The sequence below is a fragment of the Eublepharis macularius genome, chromosome 16, assembly GCF_028583425.1.
Source record: "Eublepharis macularius isolate TG4126 chromosome 16, MPM_Emac_v1.0, whole genome shotgun sequence".
NCBI classification, from domain to species: domain Eukaryota; kingdom Metazoa; phylum Chordata; class Lepidosauria; order Squamata; family Eublepharidae; genus Eublepharis; species Eublepharis macularius.
The window spans coordinates 21,430,528-21,442,643 of NC_072805.1; the positions used below are offsets into that span (position 1 = coordinate 21,430,528).

A 12,116-nucleotide genomic window follows, 5' to 3' on the forward strand; every position below is an offset into this window, starting at 1 on the left:
CTTCCCTGGCAGAGTGGGGATTCAAACCCAAGTCTTCCTGATCCTAGGGCAACACTCTGATGCCTGCACCATCGTATTGCTTAACTATAGTTAAAGAAATGAGCCTATACGATGATGGGGTTTATACGGTGAAAGAACGAACTAGAATCCAGTGAAGTAAGAACTGTTGTTGTTGATGTGGAAGCTACATCCCAATTTAGGACTGAAACTGAATGACTGTTCATCTTATCGTTTGGTGTTTCAGACTTCTTTCGTGTTCTTTCAGGTCATCCTCCCCAAACAACACAAACCCATTTGGATCAACGTTTTGTTTTGGACTGCAGCGGATGATATTTGAGGTAAAAAAAAACCCTGAAAATATATTTGCCTAGAAGAAGCAACAGACCCAAACTTGTGGGTTTCTTGTACTAAATTCTTGTAGTTCTTTCAAAATTGGAGCATTGGAAGTGAAGAGCGTCGTGATGCGTGCCAGCCATTTCTGATGCATGCCAGCCATTTCTCTTTTGCGCTGGCACTGGTTGTCTTTATCCCACATTACTTGGAGCTTAAATTTCCAATATCACAGTGAACAAGTGGAGGTACTGATTATTTGTTTGTTTATAGCATTTATATGCTACCTTTCCACCTAAATAGAGTCCCCAAGGCAGCAAACCCCAGATATTAAAACATTAAATAACATTTAAAATGTATCTGTAAACACAATAAGAATATATAGATATACAAACAAACAGCTACAACCAGGAAGGAGGGCCAGTAAGAGTTTGTACTGGAGATATCAGTACTGGATATGCTCAGATGACCAAACTGTGTCCCACAATGCATGCTGCCTACAAACATCCTGCGCTAAATAACTCTTCCTACCGCCACAAATCTTGGGCTGTAACGCTAAATATTTACTGTCTAAATAATCCAATGAAAAGCAAAAACATACGTTGATGATTAAAAGAAGAAAAATAGATGTGGTTATAAATTGGCGTCTGGTCTGTAATTTGAGTGCCATTCAAGAGTGGGTAACTCTGCCCCTCTCATTTCTGATTTATCCAGGCTACTGTTTTGGAGGAGTTTTTACTTCAGTGTTCCTCTTTTCGCAGGTGATGCAGAACAACCACATAGCGTCCGTTACTCTGTACGGCCCAGCAAGACCCAGCAGCCAATTGAAAACGTCTGATCTTCCCCAGTGAGCGATATCGGCTAATCGAAATGCTACAAGATTAGTACAGCGTGCCTTGATCTGCTGCCACTAATAATATAGACAAGCACGGTATGATGGATTCCCCCCCTCTTCCTTTGGTGTTTAAAGCTGCCTCTCACTGCTGATGCATGGAGCAGGCTGGAGAATCTTCTCAACAGTTCATCAGAGGGCATGGAACTTCTGCTGGAGGTGAGCCGTTGGTCCCCGTTGCCGTTGGCTTTTCTTCCTCTTGGTTATCCTCATCCTTTTATGGCACAGATGTAAACAGACTGGTCTGTCTTTCCTGAGCTGGAAGAAGGATGAGCTTAAAGAGAGAGTGCACACAAATGACTGCACCACTTAGAAGCACAAACTTTCTGAGCCTTGGAGCATCTGGAAGCAGGTATTGGAGATATATATATATATAAATATATATATTTGTGTTTTTTGTGTTAACTGTACCTATGTGGTGAAAACGCTTTTAAAAGACAACAAAGGGTGTGTGTGTGTGTGTGTGTGTGTGTGTGTGTGTGTGTGTGTGTGTGTGTGTATACACAGTCAGAAATATATCTATTTCTGAGGCTTACAACATCGTACCAAATGTGACAAGTATGTATATACATGTCCATGATTTCAGGCACCACGTTTTTTTAATATACCGTTGAAAACAAGCACGGAGCAGCATGTGCATAAAACTTGGTTGTAACATTTTTTTTTGCACTACATACACTTTAATTACTTGATAAGACGTTTTAATCTTCATTGAGGAGCATCTGTGTACGGGGTGTGAGTGGCGGTGCAACAGTTTATTTAATTGTTTGCCACACAAAGCTTATTTATACAGTGGGGTAGAATAACCCACCTTTTCTGCACTAATATTTACTTGACATGCTGATACAACTTTTTTTTCCCCCTGTCACACCTGGTTAACTGATTTGTGTTTTTTTTTGTAGTTTCCAGAAGGAAAACAGTAGTCAAGTAAATTATTCCTATGGTTTTTTTTCTTACTGGTTTTGATAGCATTTTTCTTTTTAAGGGGGGCGGGGGGAAGCATTCAGTCCTGTAAGAGCAAATATGGTTATCTTGTCTAGCAACTCTGTGAAACTCATATCAGATTAGAATTTCATAATTCCTCATGCTGTAGTTGAAGAACTGGAGGGGGCATCTCTGCTAATGTCACCCGCCCAGGTCTCTCTGAAATGAATGGAAGTTGCACTGCCTTATTCAAGCGAAGCATCCCAAATGGGGCTTCCATTGGGACCCCATCTGGGCGGATCGTGCCCTTAGTTGTTATACAGCACAGTAGAGGGAGAGGAGAGTGCCTTGGCTCCCCCTGCCCCTCCCATTACTTTGGATGTCTTTATTTAATGCCAAAATGTTAGCCAAAGAGATCTTCTAATCAAGTTTCCACATTCTGTACATATATAGCAACACTGCGCACCCCACCCCACCGTCCTCAGCAGACAGGTTTCAACTGCTTCCGGTTTAAAGAGATGCTTCTCCCCAGTCATTATCCAAGGAGGCGATTGCTGGGCTTCGTAGCTCTCTTGCCAGTCTTATTGTGGGGAAAGTTAGAGAGTCTGTCATCTTTGAAAAATTAACCTTTTTTTTAAAATGATGGAGTGTGAGAGACAAATGTATAATTTAATCCCATTTTTTAATATTTTGGTGTAGCAACTTGTGATATATATTATAGAAAAAAAATTGTGAGTTTTACAAATGTGTGTACAGATTTTGTAAATATAAACTTTTTTTGTAATTTTAACTCCATGTACAGTGTAATCCTGTATAGTTTATCAAGAAATGAGGGATAGGAAAATTTTAGAAAGTTGAACTAAACGTTTTTGGATCCTGGACCAGTAGCAGGGATACATGTAGTGTGCGTGTGTGTGTGTGTGTTTTGTGGGTGTGCAAGGTCTTTTTTTTTTGGCCCTTCCTTCTTCATGTATACTGTGACATTCTATACTGCTTTACTTAAAAAAAAATAAAGGAAAGCCCCACTGAGAATTTAATGGACAAAGGAAAAGAAAAGTTTACCTTTATTTCTAGATGTTTCTCATTTTCTGCACAATGTTCTTTTCCCCCTATGATCATTGCTTGCTGAGAATTCTCTCCACTCCCCTTTCTCTTGATGCTTTCTTACACAAATTCTGTTTTTCATAGCCATTCTGTAAAGTCTATAAAATAATTAGCATGTACATTGAAAGGACAAATAAAATGAGACTCGGTTACTGTGTTGTTTAAATACAGTTGCCGGGAGTGTGTATTTTGCAATGAAAGTTGAGTCTGTGCTTTTGTTATCCATGGCTGACCAGAGCGGCTAAGCGAGCACTCAATCCTGCCAGCAGGATTTCAGAGAGTATTGCAGAGCCTTGGAGAAGATGGAACTTGGCATAAGCAATATGTCTGTGGCCTGAGGGGCAGGGTGAGAGGGAGTCAATAGACAGGCTAGTTTGTGACCTAATGACCCAAACTTTGACCATTGAGGGCTCAGTAAGAGCCAAGCTACAAGAGACAAATTACACAAGGAAAAGCACATGATAGGAGTCACAATGTTAGTCAGGAAGCTGAGTTTTAAAAGAGATAGGCTTTGTCAGTTTCCCCTCTCTACAGAGCCAGGGAGATCCCTGCTCAGAGGGCTTGTTAATTTCCTCTTTGCCTCCCTAAGGCTTTTTCAGTTTCACCTCCCCTTCTAAGAGGCAAAGAGGAAATAAACCCTCTGAGCAGCCATCTCCTTAGCTCTGTAGAGGGGGGAAATTGACAGAGCCTTCTGATCTCTTTTAAAACTCGGCTTCCCAGATAACATTGCAACTCCCATCACGTGCTCTTCCTTGTGTAATTCATCTCTTGTAGCTTAGCTCTAAGTGACCTGCTTATGCTGCCCACCTGAAAGGGTGAAAAGGGGGGGGCTAGCATTCAGCAAACCAGAATGCACACAGCTTGGAGAGGCCGTGACTTAATGGTAGAGTATCTGCTTGGCATGCAGAAGGCTCTAGGTTTAGTCCCCACCGTCTCCATTTAAAAGGACCAGAGAGTAGTGATGTGAAGAGAACTCTGCCTGATACCCCGGAGATCTACTGCTAGTTTAAGTAAACAAGACTGGCGGACAGTGCAATCTTAAGCAGAGTTACTCCAGTCTAAACCTGTTGATTGACCAAGGGTTTGATTCAGTATACATCAGCTTCATGCGTTCATTTTGAGTTTCCAGTTGAGTGGGACTGCATTAGAACAACCAGCTTAGGGCAGGGAGTTGAGCAGTTTATTTTACCGCTTTTATTTTACCAGGCATTTTATCTGCCAGTTGCTGGGGATGAAATACAAGCTGTAGGGACCGACAAGAGATGGTAGCTGCTTCAGGACCATCCAGCTGGCTGGCAGATGGAGGAAGATAAGATTGGATGTGAGGATCTGTCTGCCGCCAGGGAGCACACGCTCCTTTTGTATGTCACGCTATGTACACTGCCACAGAATGATTTACTTACACTATGTCCCTTGGAACAAATGCAAACCAGCTCTGCCGCACGAGGTTTCAGGGCATGGCAGGGAAAGCCTAGGAATTAAGGGAAGGGGCTGCAGCTCAGTACTGGAACTTGCATGCAGAAGGTAGCAGGTTCAATCCCCAGCACATCCAGTTCCAGATGAGCTGATGTCCGGACAGGCCTTTCTCTGCCATTGATCTTGGAGACCTGCTACCTGTCAGGCAGACGGTACTGAGTTTGATCGATCCGTGGCTTGGCTTAAAAGGCAGCTTCGTGTGAAATGTGAGTTGGCTTTCCAATAGTTTACCATCTAGTGATTTATCGCAGGCAAATTTGACTGGGATCAAGCATGTAGCAATCAGACTTCTCCAGCTCCACATGTACTTCGCTGCCTTGCTTGCCATCTGCTTTTTTCTGCCACCAGAGGGTGCACCCCTTCAGTGCACGGTGCGTGTGTCATCAAGTTGCAGCTGACTTGGGGCGACCCCATAGGGTCTTCAAGGCAAGAGATGTTCGGAGGTGGTTTGCTATTGTGTCGCAACCCTGGCCTTCCTTGATGGTCTCCCATCCAAATACCGACCAGGGCTGACCCTGCTTAGGTTCCAAGATCTGATCAGGCTACCTGGACCATCCAGGTTAGGGCATAGACTCCTTTGCTAATGTACTATAATTTCACCATCACTAAATTCTGCAGTGTTTTTTGTAACAAATTGCCTCGTATCATTCAGACTGTTTCTGTGATTTGCTGCTAATATTAAGCAGTAACTCGTGGAGAAGCTCAGCAGATATTCCTGTTCTTTGGAATTCTTCTGCCAGTGCATCTAACAACTGCTAATGACCACTGTAGAGCCCAGATATTCTCTTTGCTCAGCATCTTTTCTTGTTTGGATTCAATAGGATGCCAATTGTATGTGTAGTGTAGTCAGGGCTCATTTGGAGGGGGAACACGCCAGAATGGCATTCCTGTAGATCTGAAAAGAGGTCATGTGGGTTTTGGCCCTGCCCACGTGATTCCTCTTCCTCCCCTCTGCCCCCCGCCCCCGCTGCTCACCACCACCACCTCCTGGCTTCCCTCGTAGGAACCGGAGGGGGGTGGCCATGTGGCCCGTCCTCGAGCCCTGCAAGCGGTGAGGGCTCTGCAGAGGAGGGTAAGCTGCTTTGAATTCATTCTGCTGCTTTATTTTCATTCGTGACTCAGGAGTGAATGAGTGAGTGAGTGCGTGCGTGCAAGCTGGGCTACTGGGGCTGGCTCTCCAAAGCAGGGTAAGCTGCTTTAAATTCATTCTGCTGCTTTATTTTCATTCATGACTCGTGAGTGAGAGAGAGAGAGAGAGTGGGTGCAAGCAGGGCTGCTGGGGCTGGCTCTCCAGAGGAGGGTAAGCTGATTTGAGTTCATTCCGCTTTATTTTCAGGAAATACCTGGAGATTTTGGGGGAAAGGGGCCTGAGGGGTGGGTGTTGCCTTCTGACACACTTCCAGTGATGTCAGGGTGTGTGACATATGCTAATAAGATATGCTAATGAGTTATGCTAATGAGTTCCTGCAGGTCTTTTTCTACGAAGCAACCCCTGAGTATAGTGTTTAGTGTGTCATACTAGGATCTGGGAGGCCCGGGTTCAAATCCCCACTCTGCCAAAGTTCATAGGGTGATGTTGCCCGTTTGTGGTTGCCAGTAGTGGTTAAGAGCAGCAGGACTCTAACCTGGAGAACTGGGCCTGATTCCCTACTCCTCCACTTGAAGCCAGCTGAATGACCTTGGGTCAGTCACAGCTCTTTCAGAGCTCTCTCAGCCCCCCCACCTCACAGGGTGATTGTCATGAGGATAATAATAGCACACTTTGTAAACCTCTCTGAGTGGCAGTAAAGTTGTCCTGAAGAGCAGTATATACATTGAATGTTATTATTGTTGTTATAGTTATTGAGCCAATCATACACTTATAACCTAACCCTCCTCACAGGGGGAAGATAGCAACATATTAGGCACTTTGCATCCCCATTGAAGAGAAAAGCGGGTTATAAATAAATTAATACTGCAGAGAACTAGCATCAACCACAGCTGAGTGACATCTCCAGCTGCTTGTTCAGTTATGATACAATGAACCATATCTCCATCCAGTTAAATGTTACGTTTTATATTCTGCTTGGTCCCATAATATTAATTTCACCCAAAATACTCTCTAATAGATTCTTGGCACCTTTCTTTCATCCCCCGTTCTTAGACTTGAACAATAAAACTGAAAAACTTAAATAAAGCCCTTATGTAAAAACATCTCCCTTCAACTCTTCTCTGCAACCTCTAGAAATCAAGCAACAAAATAAGTAGGTTTAGGATCAGAATCCTGTAAGAGGTATTGAGCCTGATTCTTGGCACCTTAGATTTTTTGACTGCCCATCTATGTCTAGGCCAAGGTCAAGGTTGTAGGCGCTGACTTTTAAAGTGCTTTATGTCCTGGTTCAGGTTGTCCTTCCCCACATGTACCCCCTCTAGCAGTGAGAATTTATTGCAAGTTACCGTTGTGAAATTACTGATGTTAACTGAGAAACTTGGTACAAGATTATAAAACAGTCTGTCACAAGCCATCCACCAGATCAGTTTAATTTATTTTAATTCACATTAGCTTTTGACTGCCAAGTATGCCAGCTAGAGCTGCAGGTACTGGGTTGGATCCAGCTGACTTATCTGCTGGTGAAAAATGAATAAAAGGTCTGCTTTGACCACCCCAGAAGGCTATAATGGGGATTAGGGGACCTACATGGGCAAAAGCCATGCAGATAGGAAACTGTAGTAAAGAGGAGAATTGAGTGAGACCAAGTAAAAAAATCTGGCTCGATCCAGTCCACTGTTTGCCACTAAAATATATTATGTGCTAAGTTTAAATATTCTGTTAAGATGATGTACCTTGTCTTGGGAATACATTACTCAAGATGAGTTAAAACATTTCTTTAAAAAAATGAGAAAAAAATATGTGACAATCCATAAAAGTGAAAGTAATGCTTATATAATTGATCAGTGCTCTTCTGTCCGCACGGCATCTCTTCTGAGACAAAGGTAAGCTCTTCTAGACCCGAATCTTGGATTATCATCATAATCGCTCAGTATGTCAGTGAGTTGGACAGAATTGGCATGGAATAGAGCTAGACTAGACCTGGGGAGACCCATTTTCAAATTTCCGCTTGTTATGAAATTCATTGGATGAGCCACTCACTCTTTCTCAGCCTAACCTACCTCACAGGGTTGTTGTGCAGGTAAAATGGAGGAGGAGGAAGCTATGTATGCTGACCTGAGCTCCTTGGAGAAATGGAGGGATAAAATGTGCCGGTATGGTGGTTAGATTGTTGGATCTGAGACACTCAGGTTTGGATCCCCACTCTGCCATGGAAGTTTGCTGGTGACCTTGGGCAAACCACGTACTCTCAGCCTAATCTACCTCACAGGGTTGTTGTGAGGATAAAATGGAGGAGAGGAGAATAACGTAAGATGCTTTGGGTCCCCATTGGGGAAAAAGTGTAGTATAAATGCAATAAATAAGTAAATAAGCTCAATAAAAATGCAGTTTCCTAAGCAACAATTGTGATCTTACAGACGAGGGCTGGGGGATGCTGCTGCCCTTCAGATCTTCCTTCCTTACTTAGAAGGAAAGTTTACACCTTAAAAAAAAATCCCAACATTTATTGAAACAATTTTTTCTGGCCTAGACTAGAGCCTGCTTCATCCAAAGTTTAAAATGAAACCTCAGTCAGCCGATCATATTGACATCTGGGGGTGTGGGGAGATCATGGAAAGTGGATGTAAAAGCCCATGGGATGCAAGAGCTGATATTGGTATGCAGAACTCATAAAGTGTATACAGATGGAGGGAGGTTTTACTTTACACCTCTGAAGTAGGTTGTAGCTCATGAAATTCATTCATTTGATATATCAGTCTTTAAGACGCCACAGGGCTCTATTAGATTTTGTGTGTGTATGTGTGCCTTCAAGTCACAACTGACTTATGGTGCTCCTATCCACGGGGTTTTCAGGGCAAGCAAGGAGCAGAGGTGGTTTGCCGTTGCCTTCCTCTGCAGAGTCTTTCTTGGTAGTGTCCCATCCAAGCACCAACCCAGCTATACCATGCTATCTTCTCACCAAGTGCATAGCCCTCTAATTTTTTTTTACTCCCTGCAAGCTATGCTTTTTCGTTATGTCCCTTCTATAAATACAGCAAGTAGTTACACAGGGGGAACCCTTCCTGCCTCCTTCCATGTTCTTTTTTTTTAAAAAAATTAGGTGGGTAACCATGTTGGTCTGCACTAGAACCGCAGGATTTGTGGCCAGTGGTCTAGGTGCCCCTAGACTCAAATCCTGCTCCTCTTTTTAAGTCTGTTTTCTCCAGCACTGCCTTTCCCATCAGCATCCTCCTTTGCCAGAAGCTATTTTCCCTCTAATTTGGAACAGATTTTTCTCTGTGATGAAACAGTCAAGCTGCGTGATATGATTTGCGATTACCAGTTCCAACTTCTCTCTTGCCGTCCCCCACCACTACTTCAATATTCCAAGGTTTAAAATGGGGATTCATCATTTTCAAAGGCTAACTTGTTTCAATGAATATACTGTGATTCTTTAGGAATTCCAGATGATTGGGTTTTAATTGAGAAGCAATGAAGTGATGCAAATATATATATATATATATATATATATATATATATATATATATATATATATATATATATATATATATATATATATATACAACAAATGACAGCCAGATCAACTGGCTCAGACATCTGTCATCAATGTATCTGGCTGACCCTCATTCCAGTGAAGAAAACAAAACTGCACCACTTAAAAGCAAAGGTGGGGTTTCTACCAACTTAAGGGCCTTCCCAGGGAAACACAACTGCCACCACCCCAAAAAACCTGAGAAGGGCTGATTATGCTTCAGTGGTGCAGAATTATGAGTGCAGTTGAGAGTCGATTAAGGGAGAGGGGGAAATTGGGGAAATAGACCTATTCACACCTTAAGTATTTACGGTACCCTAATAGAAGAGGAGGAAATTGGGTTATGGGGAATTTTTCAGTCATTTCCTGTCTCTTTGTGATCCCTTGGGTTTCTGGACAGGCAGTGAATCCCCATGTTATTCAGAAAAATTACGATATATTCATTCCGTTTTCCTCCCTCCTGATTAAGATTCAGTTGCCCTCAATATACTTTGCCTCCTGCTTGATCCTTGTTGGTTCATTTTGGGTTTCTTCTCTTTTATAAAAAGTCTCATTGATATGGCCTCTGTGATTCAGCCAATCTCGGTGCAGAGTTTTAAACTTTTTGGACATGTGTTACAGGTGACCTTGTATAGAGAACACTCGAGTTCAGGCCTTGGCAAATTTTTCTTTGGTTGTAGGAGCCAGGCCTAAAATTGAGGAGCCAGAGTTGTTTTCCAGTCTTCGGTGTTTCCTATATTAACTATCATATTTGCTAATCTTAACCTTTCCACCATTTCTCATAATGTTATTAAAACTACTGTGACAAAAGTGTTGTATATAAAAAAGGGCCAAAGAATGGAGAGGTGCTCCTAGTCTCCTAGAAAGCCCTGGACATCTTTTCAGGGACTGTCCTGCATGTGCGCGATCCCAGTGTGTGCCTGCACAGAAGACCACTCAATGCACAACGGTTACAGGTAAGTGCAGCCTTATTTCTTCCCCCCATCAGTCATCAGTCATCGCTGCATACTATTCCATGGCCAGTAACTTTGAGTGAGAAAACTAGTCAACTGTTCATAAATGCTGGGGGTTTTGCTGGGTATTTTCAAAGTTTTACTGCTTGGTGTTCATCATTATCCATGTGATAGGTGTTATGTCGTGCGTGTGTGCTTTTGCACAGTATTATGGGAGTTGTAGTTTGCCCCCCCCCCAGCATCATTTAATCACCTGACTCGACCATCCATGGTACCCCGGGAGAGAACTGATTTCACCTTCTGCACAGGTGCAAAAGCAGCTTTGAGACAGAAGGAAATGCAACTCCACCATTGCAGATACTGCACAGCTGCAAAGTTGTTTGGCACACTGCTCATCATGGATGGCGACGACAAGATGCGAGGTGAGGCTCCAAAGGGATCATGAATCGGTATGTTCACTGACCAAACATGAAGTTTTTGGCAACCCTGGGGCAATTACTTCGGCTGTAAGTCCACCGGGAATGACTAGATCTCCTACTAATGATTAAAAGAGACAGAAGAAAAATCTCCCCTTTGAGAAAGCATGCCAAGAACACAGTGCTCTTGAAACACAAGGAGTGGATCTTGTGTGCTCAAAAACGAAACCTTTTCGAGCGCAAGAGTGACCACTTTTAATTCAGGAAAAGCATGAGCCTTCTTGATCAAACATTTAGGGAAACTTATTTAGCAGCTTAATTGGAGAAGGTCCAACGATCCAGATTTAGGAAATTTGCTCTCTGGTGCACTCAAAAGCAACCTCTTCAGCAAAACTGCAAAGTTCATCTAGGAAGCACAGAGCGAAAAACCCACTGAGGCACCCTTGAAACTGCTTTTTTTTTGTCTTTCAGAAGGGAATTGGAAAACATGAAGGCTTCCAAGTAGCTCAGTGGTTAAAGAGTGTGTTTAATATAGCCTAAAGCTTTTTATGGCAATTGGGGGAGCCCCATGTGTCCTGTTCACACTGTAGAGCAAAGCCAGCCTTGTTAAAGGAGCAGAGCTGGTTTGGCGAATGCATACGGGATCTCCGCCAGATCTCTCGCTTCTGTTGTGGCGTCAGCTCACATGACTTCCGAGGCATTTGTTCTTTCTGGTTCCCCGGGAAGCCAGCGTGAAGCAGTGATTCGGATAGCGGGCTAGGGCCCGGGTCCAAGTTCCCGTATAGCCATGAAGGTACCTCGGCGGCCTTACGACACACTCACTGACTCAGCCTAACCCACCTCAAAGGGATGTTAAAATGGAGGAAAGGAGATCTTGGCACTGTGTTCTTTCTTGAAGGGCGGAGATGCGTTGCCGGGGCTGACCGGCCATTTATTTTACAGGGAAATTTCCCTGAAAGGCCATTGGTAACCAGGAGTTAAGCCCCAGTAAACTTGTAGACTTGGCTGGTGGCCACTGGTTTCTAATGAAACCTCTGTTTTCTTATGCCACAATATGAAGGTACTACCTACTTCACAGAATAGAAGTAATGCTTTCTGAAATAATGTATGTTTTGGGTGGCATGGATGCTCCAACGCGCACAAGTAATGTGTACGTTTTGCAAGTGGGGCGAGGGCGAGTTCAAACACCATGCTGATGTGACGGTTGCGGTTACCACTTGACAAAATGGTTCTGTGAAGCCTCTGTCATGGGTCATCGGAGATACTTGCCTCTTTGCAATAATCCCCAGACTGGCCAATATTAAGCCTGTTCTGGGTTCTTCTATTGCAGGGTAACTCAGATTGACCCCTGGCATGCTCCAAGGGCTCGTGATGCAGAAGCTATGCAGGTTCGGAAGTA

The 12,116-nt window shown here is 43.4% G+C and overlaps 1 protein-coding gene across 1 annotated transcript in view; it reads left to right on the plus strand.

Annotated features, from left to right (window-relative positions):
* The window catches only part of PHAF1 (phagosome assembly factor 1), a 57,789-nt gene extending 54,339 nt beyond the window's left edge, over positions 1–3,450 (plus strand). Inside the window, exons 16-17 of the mRNA XM_055000703.1 lie at positions 266–338; positions 1,092–3,450. Coding sequence (XP_054856678.1) covers positions 266–338; positions 1,092–1,181 — 163 coding nt within the window. The 3' untranslated portion in view covers positions 1,182–3,450. The remainder of the gene's footprint in view (positions 1–265; positions 339–1,091) is intronic.
* The last annotated feature ends 8,666 nt before the right edge of the window (positions 3,451–12,116 follow it).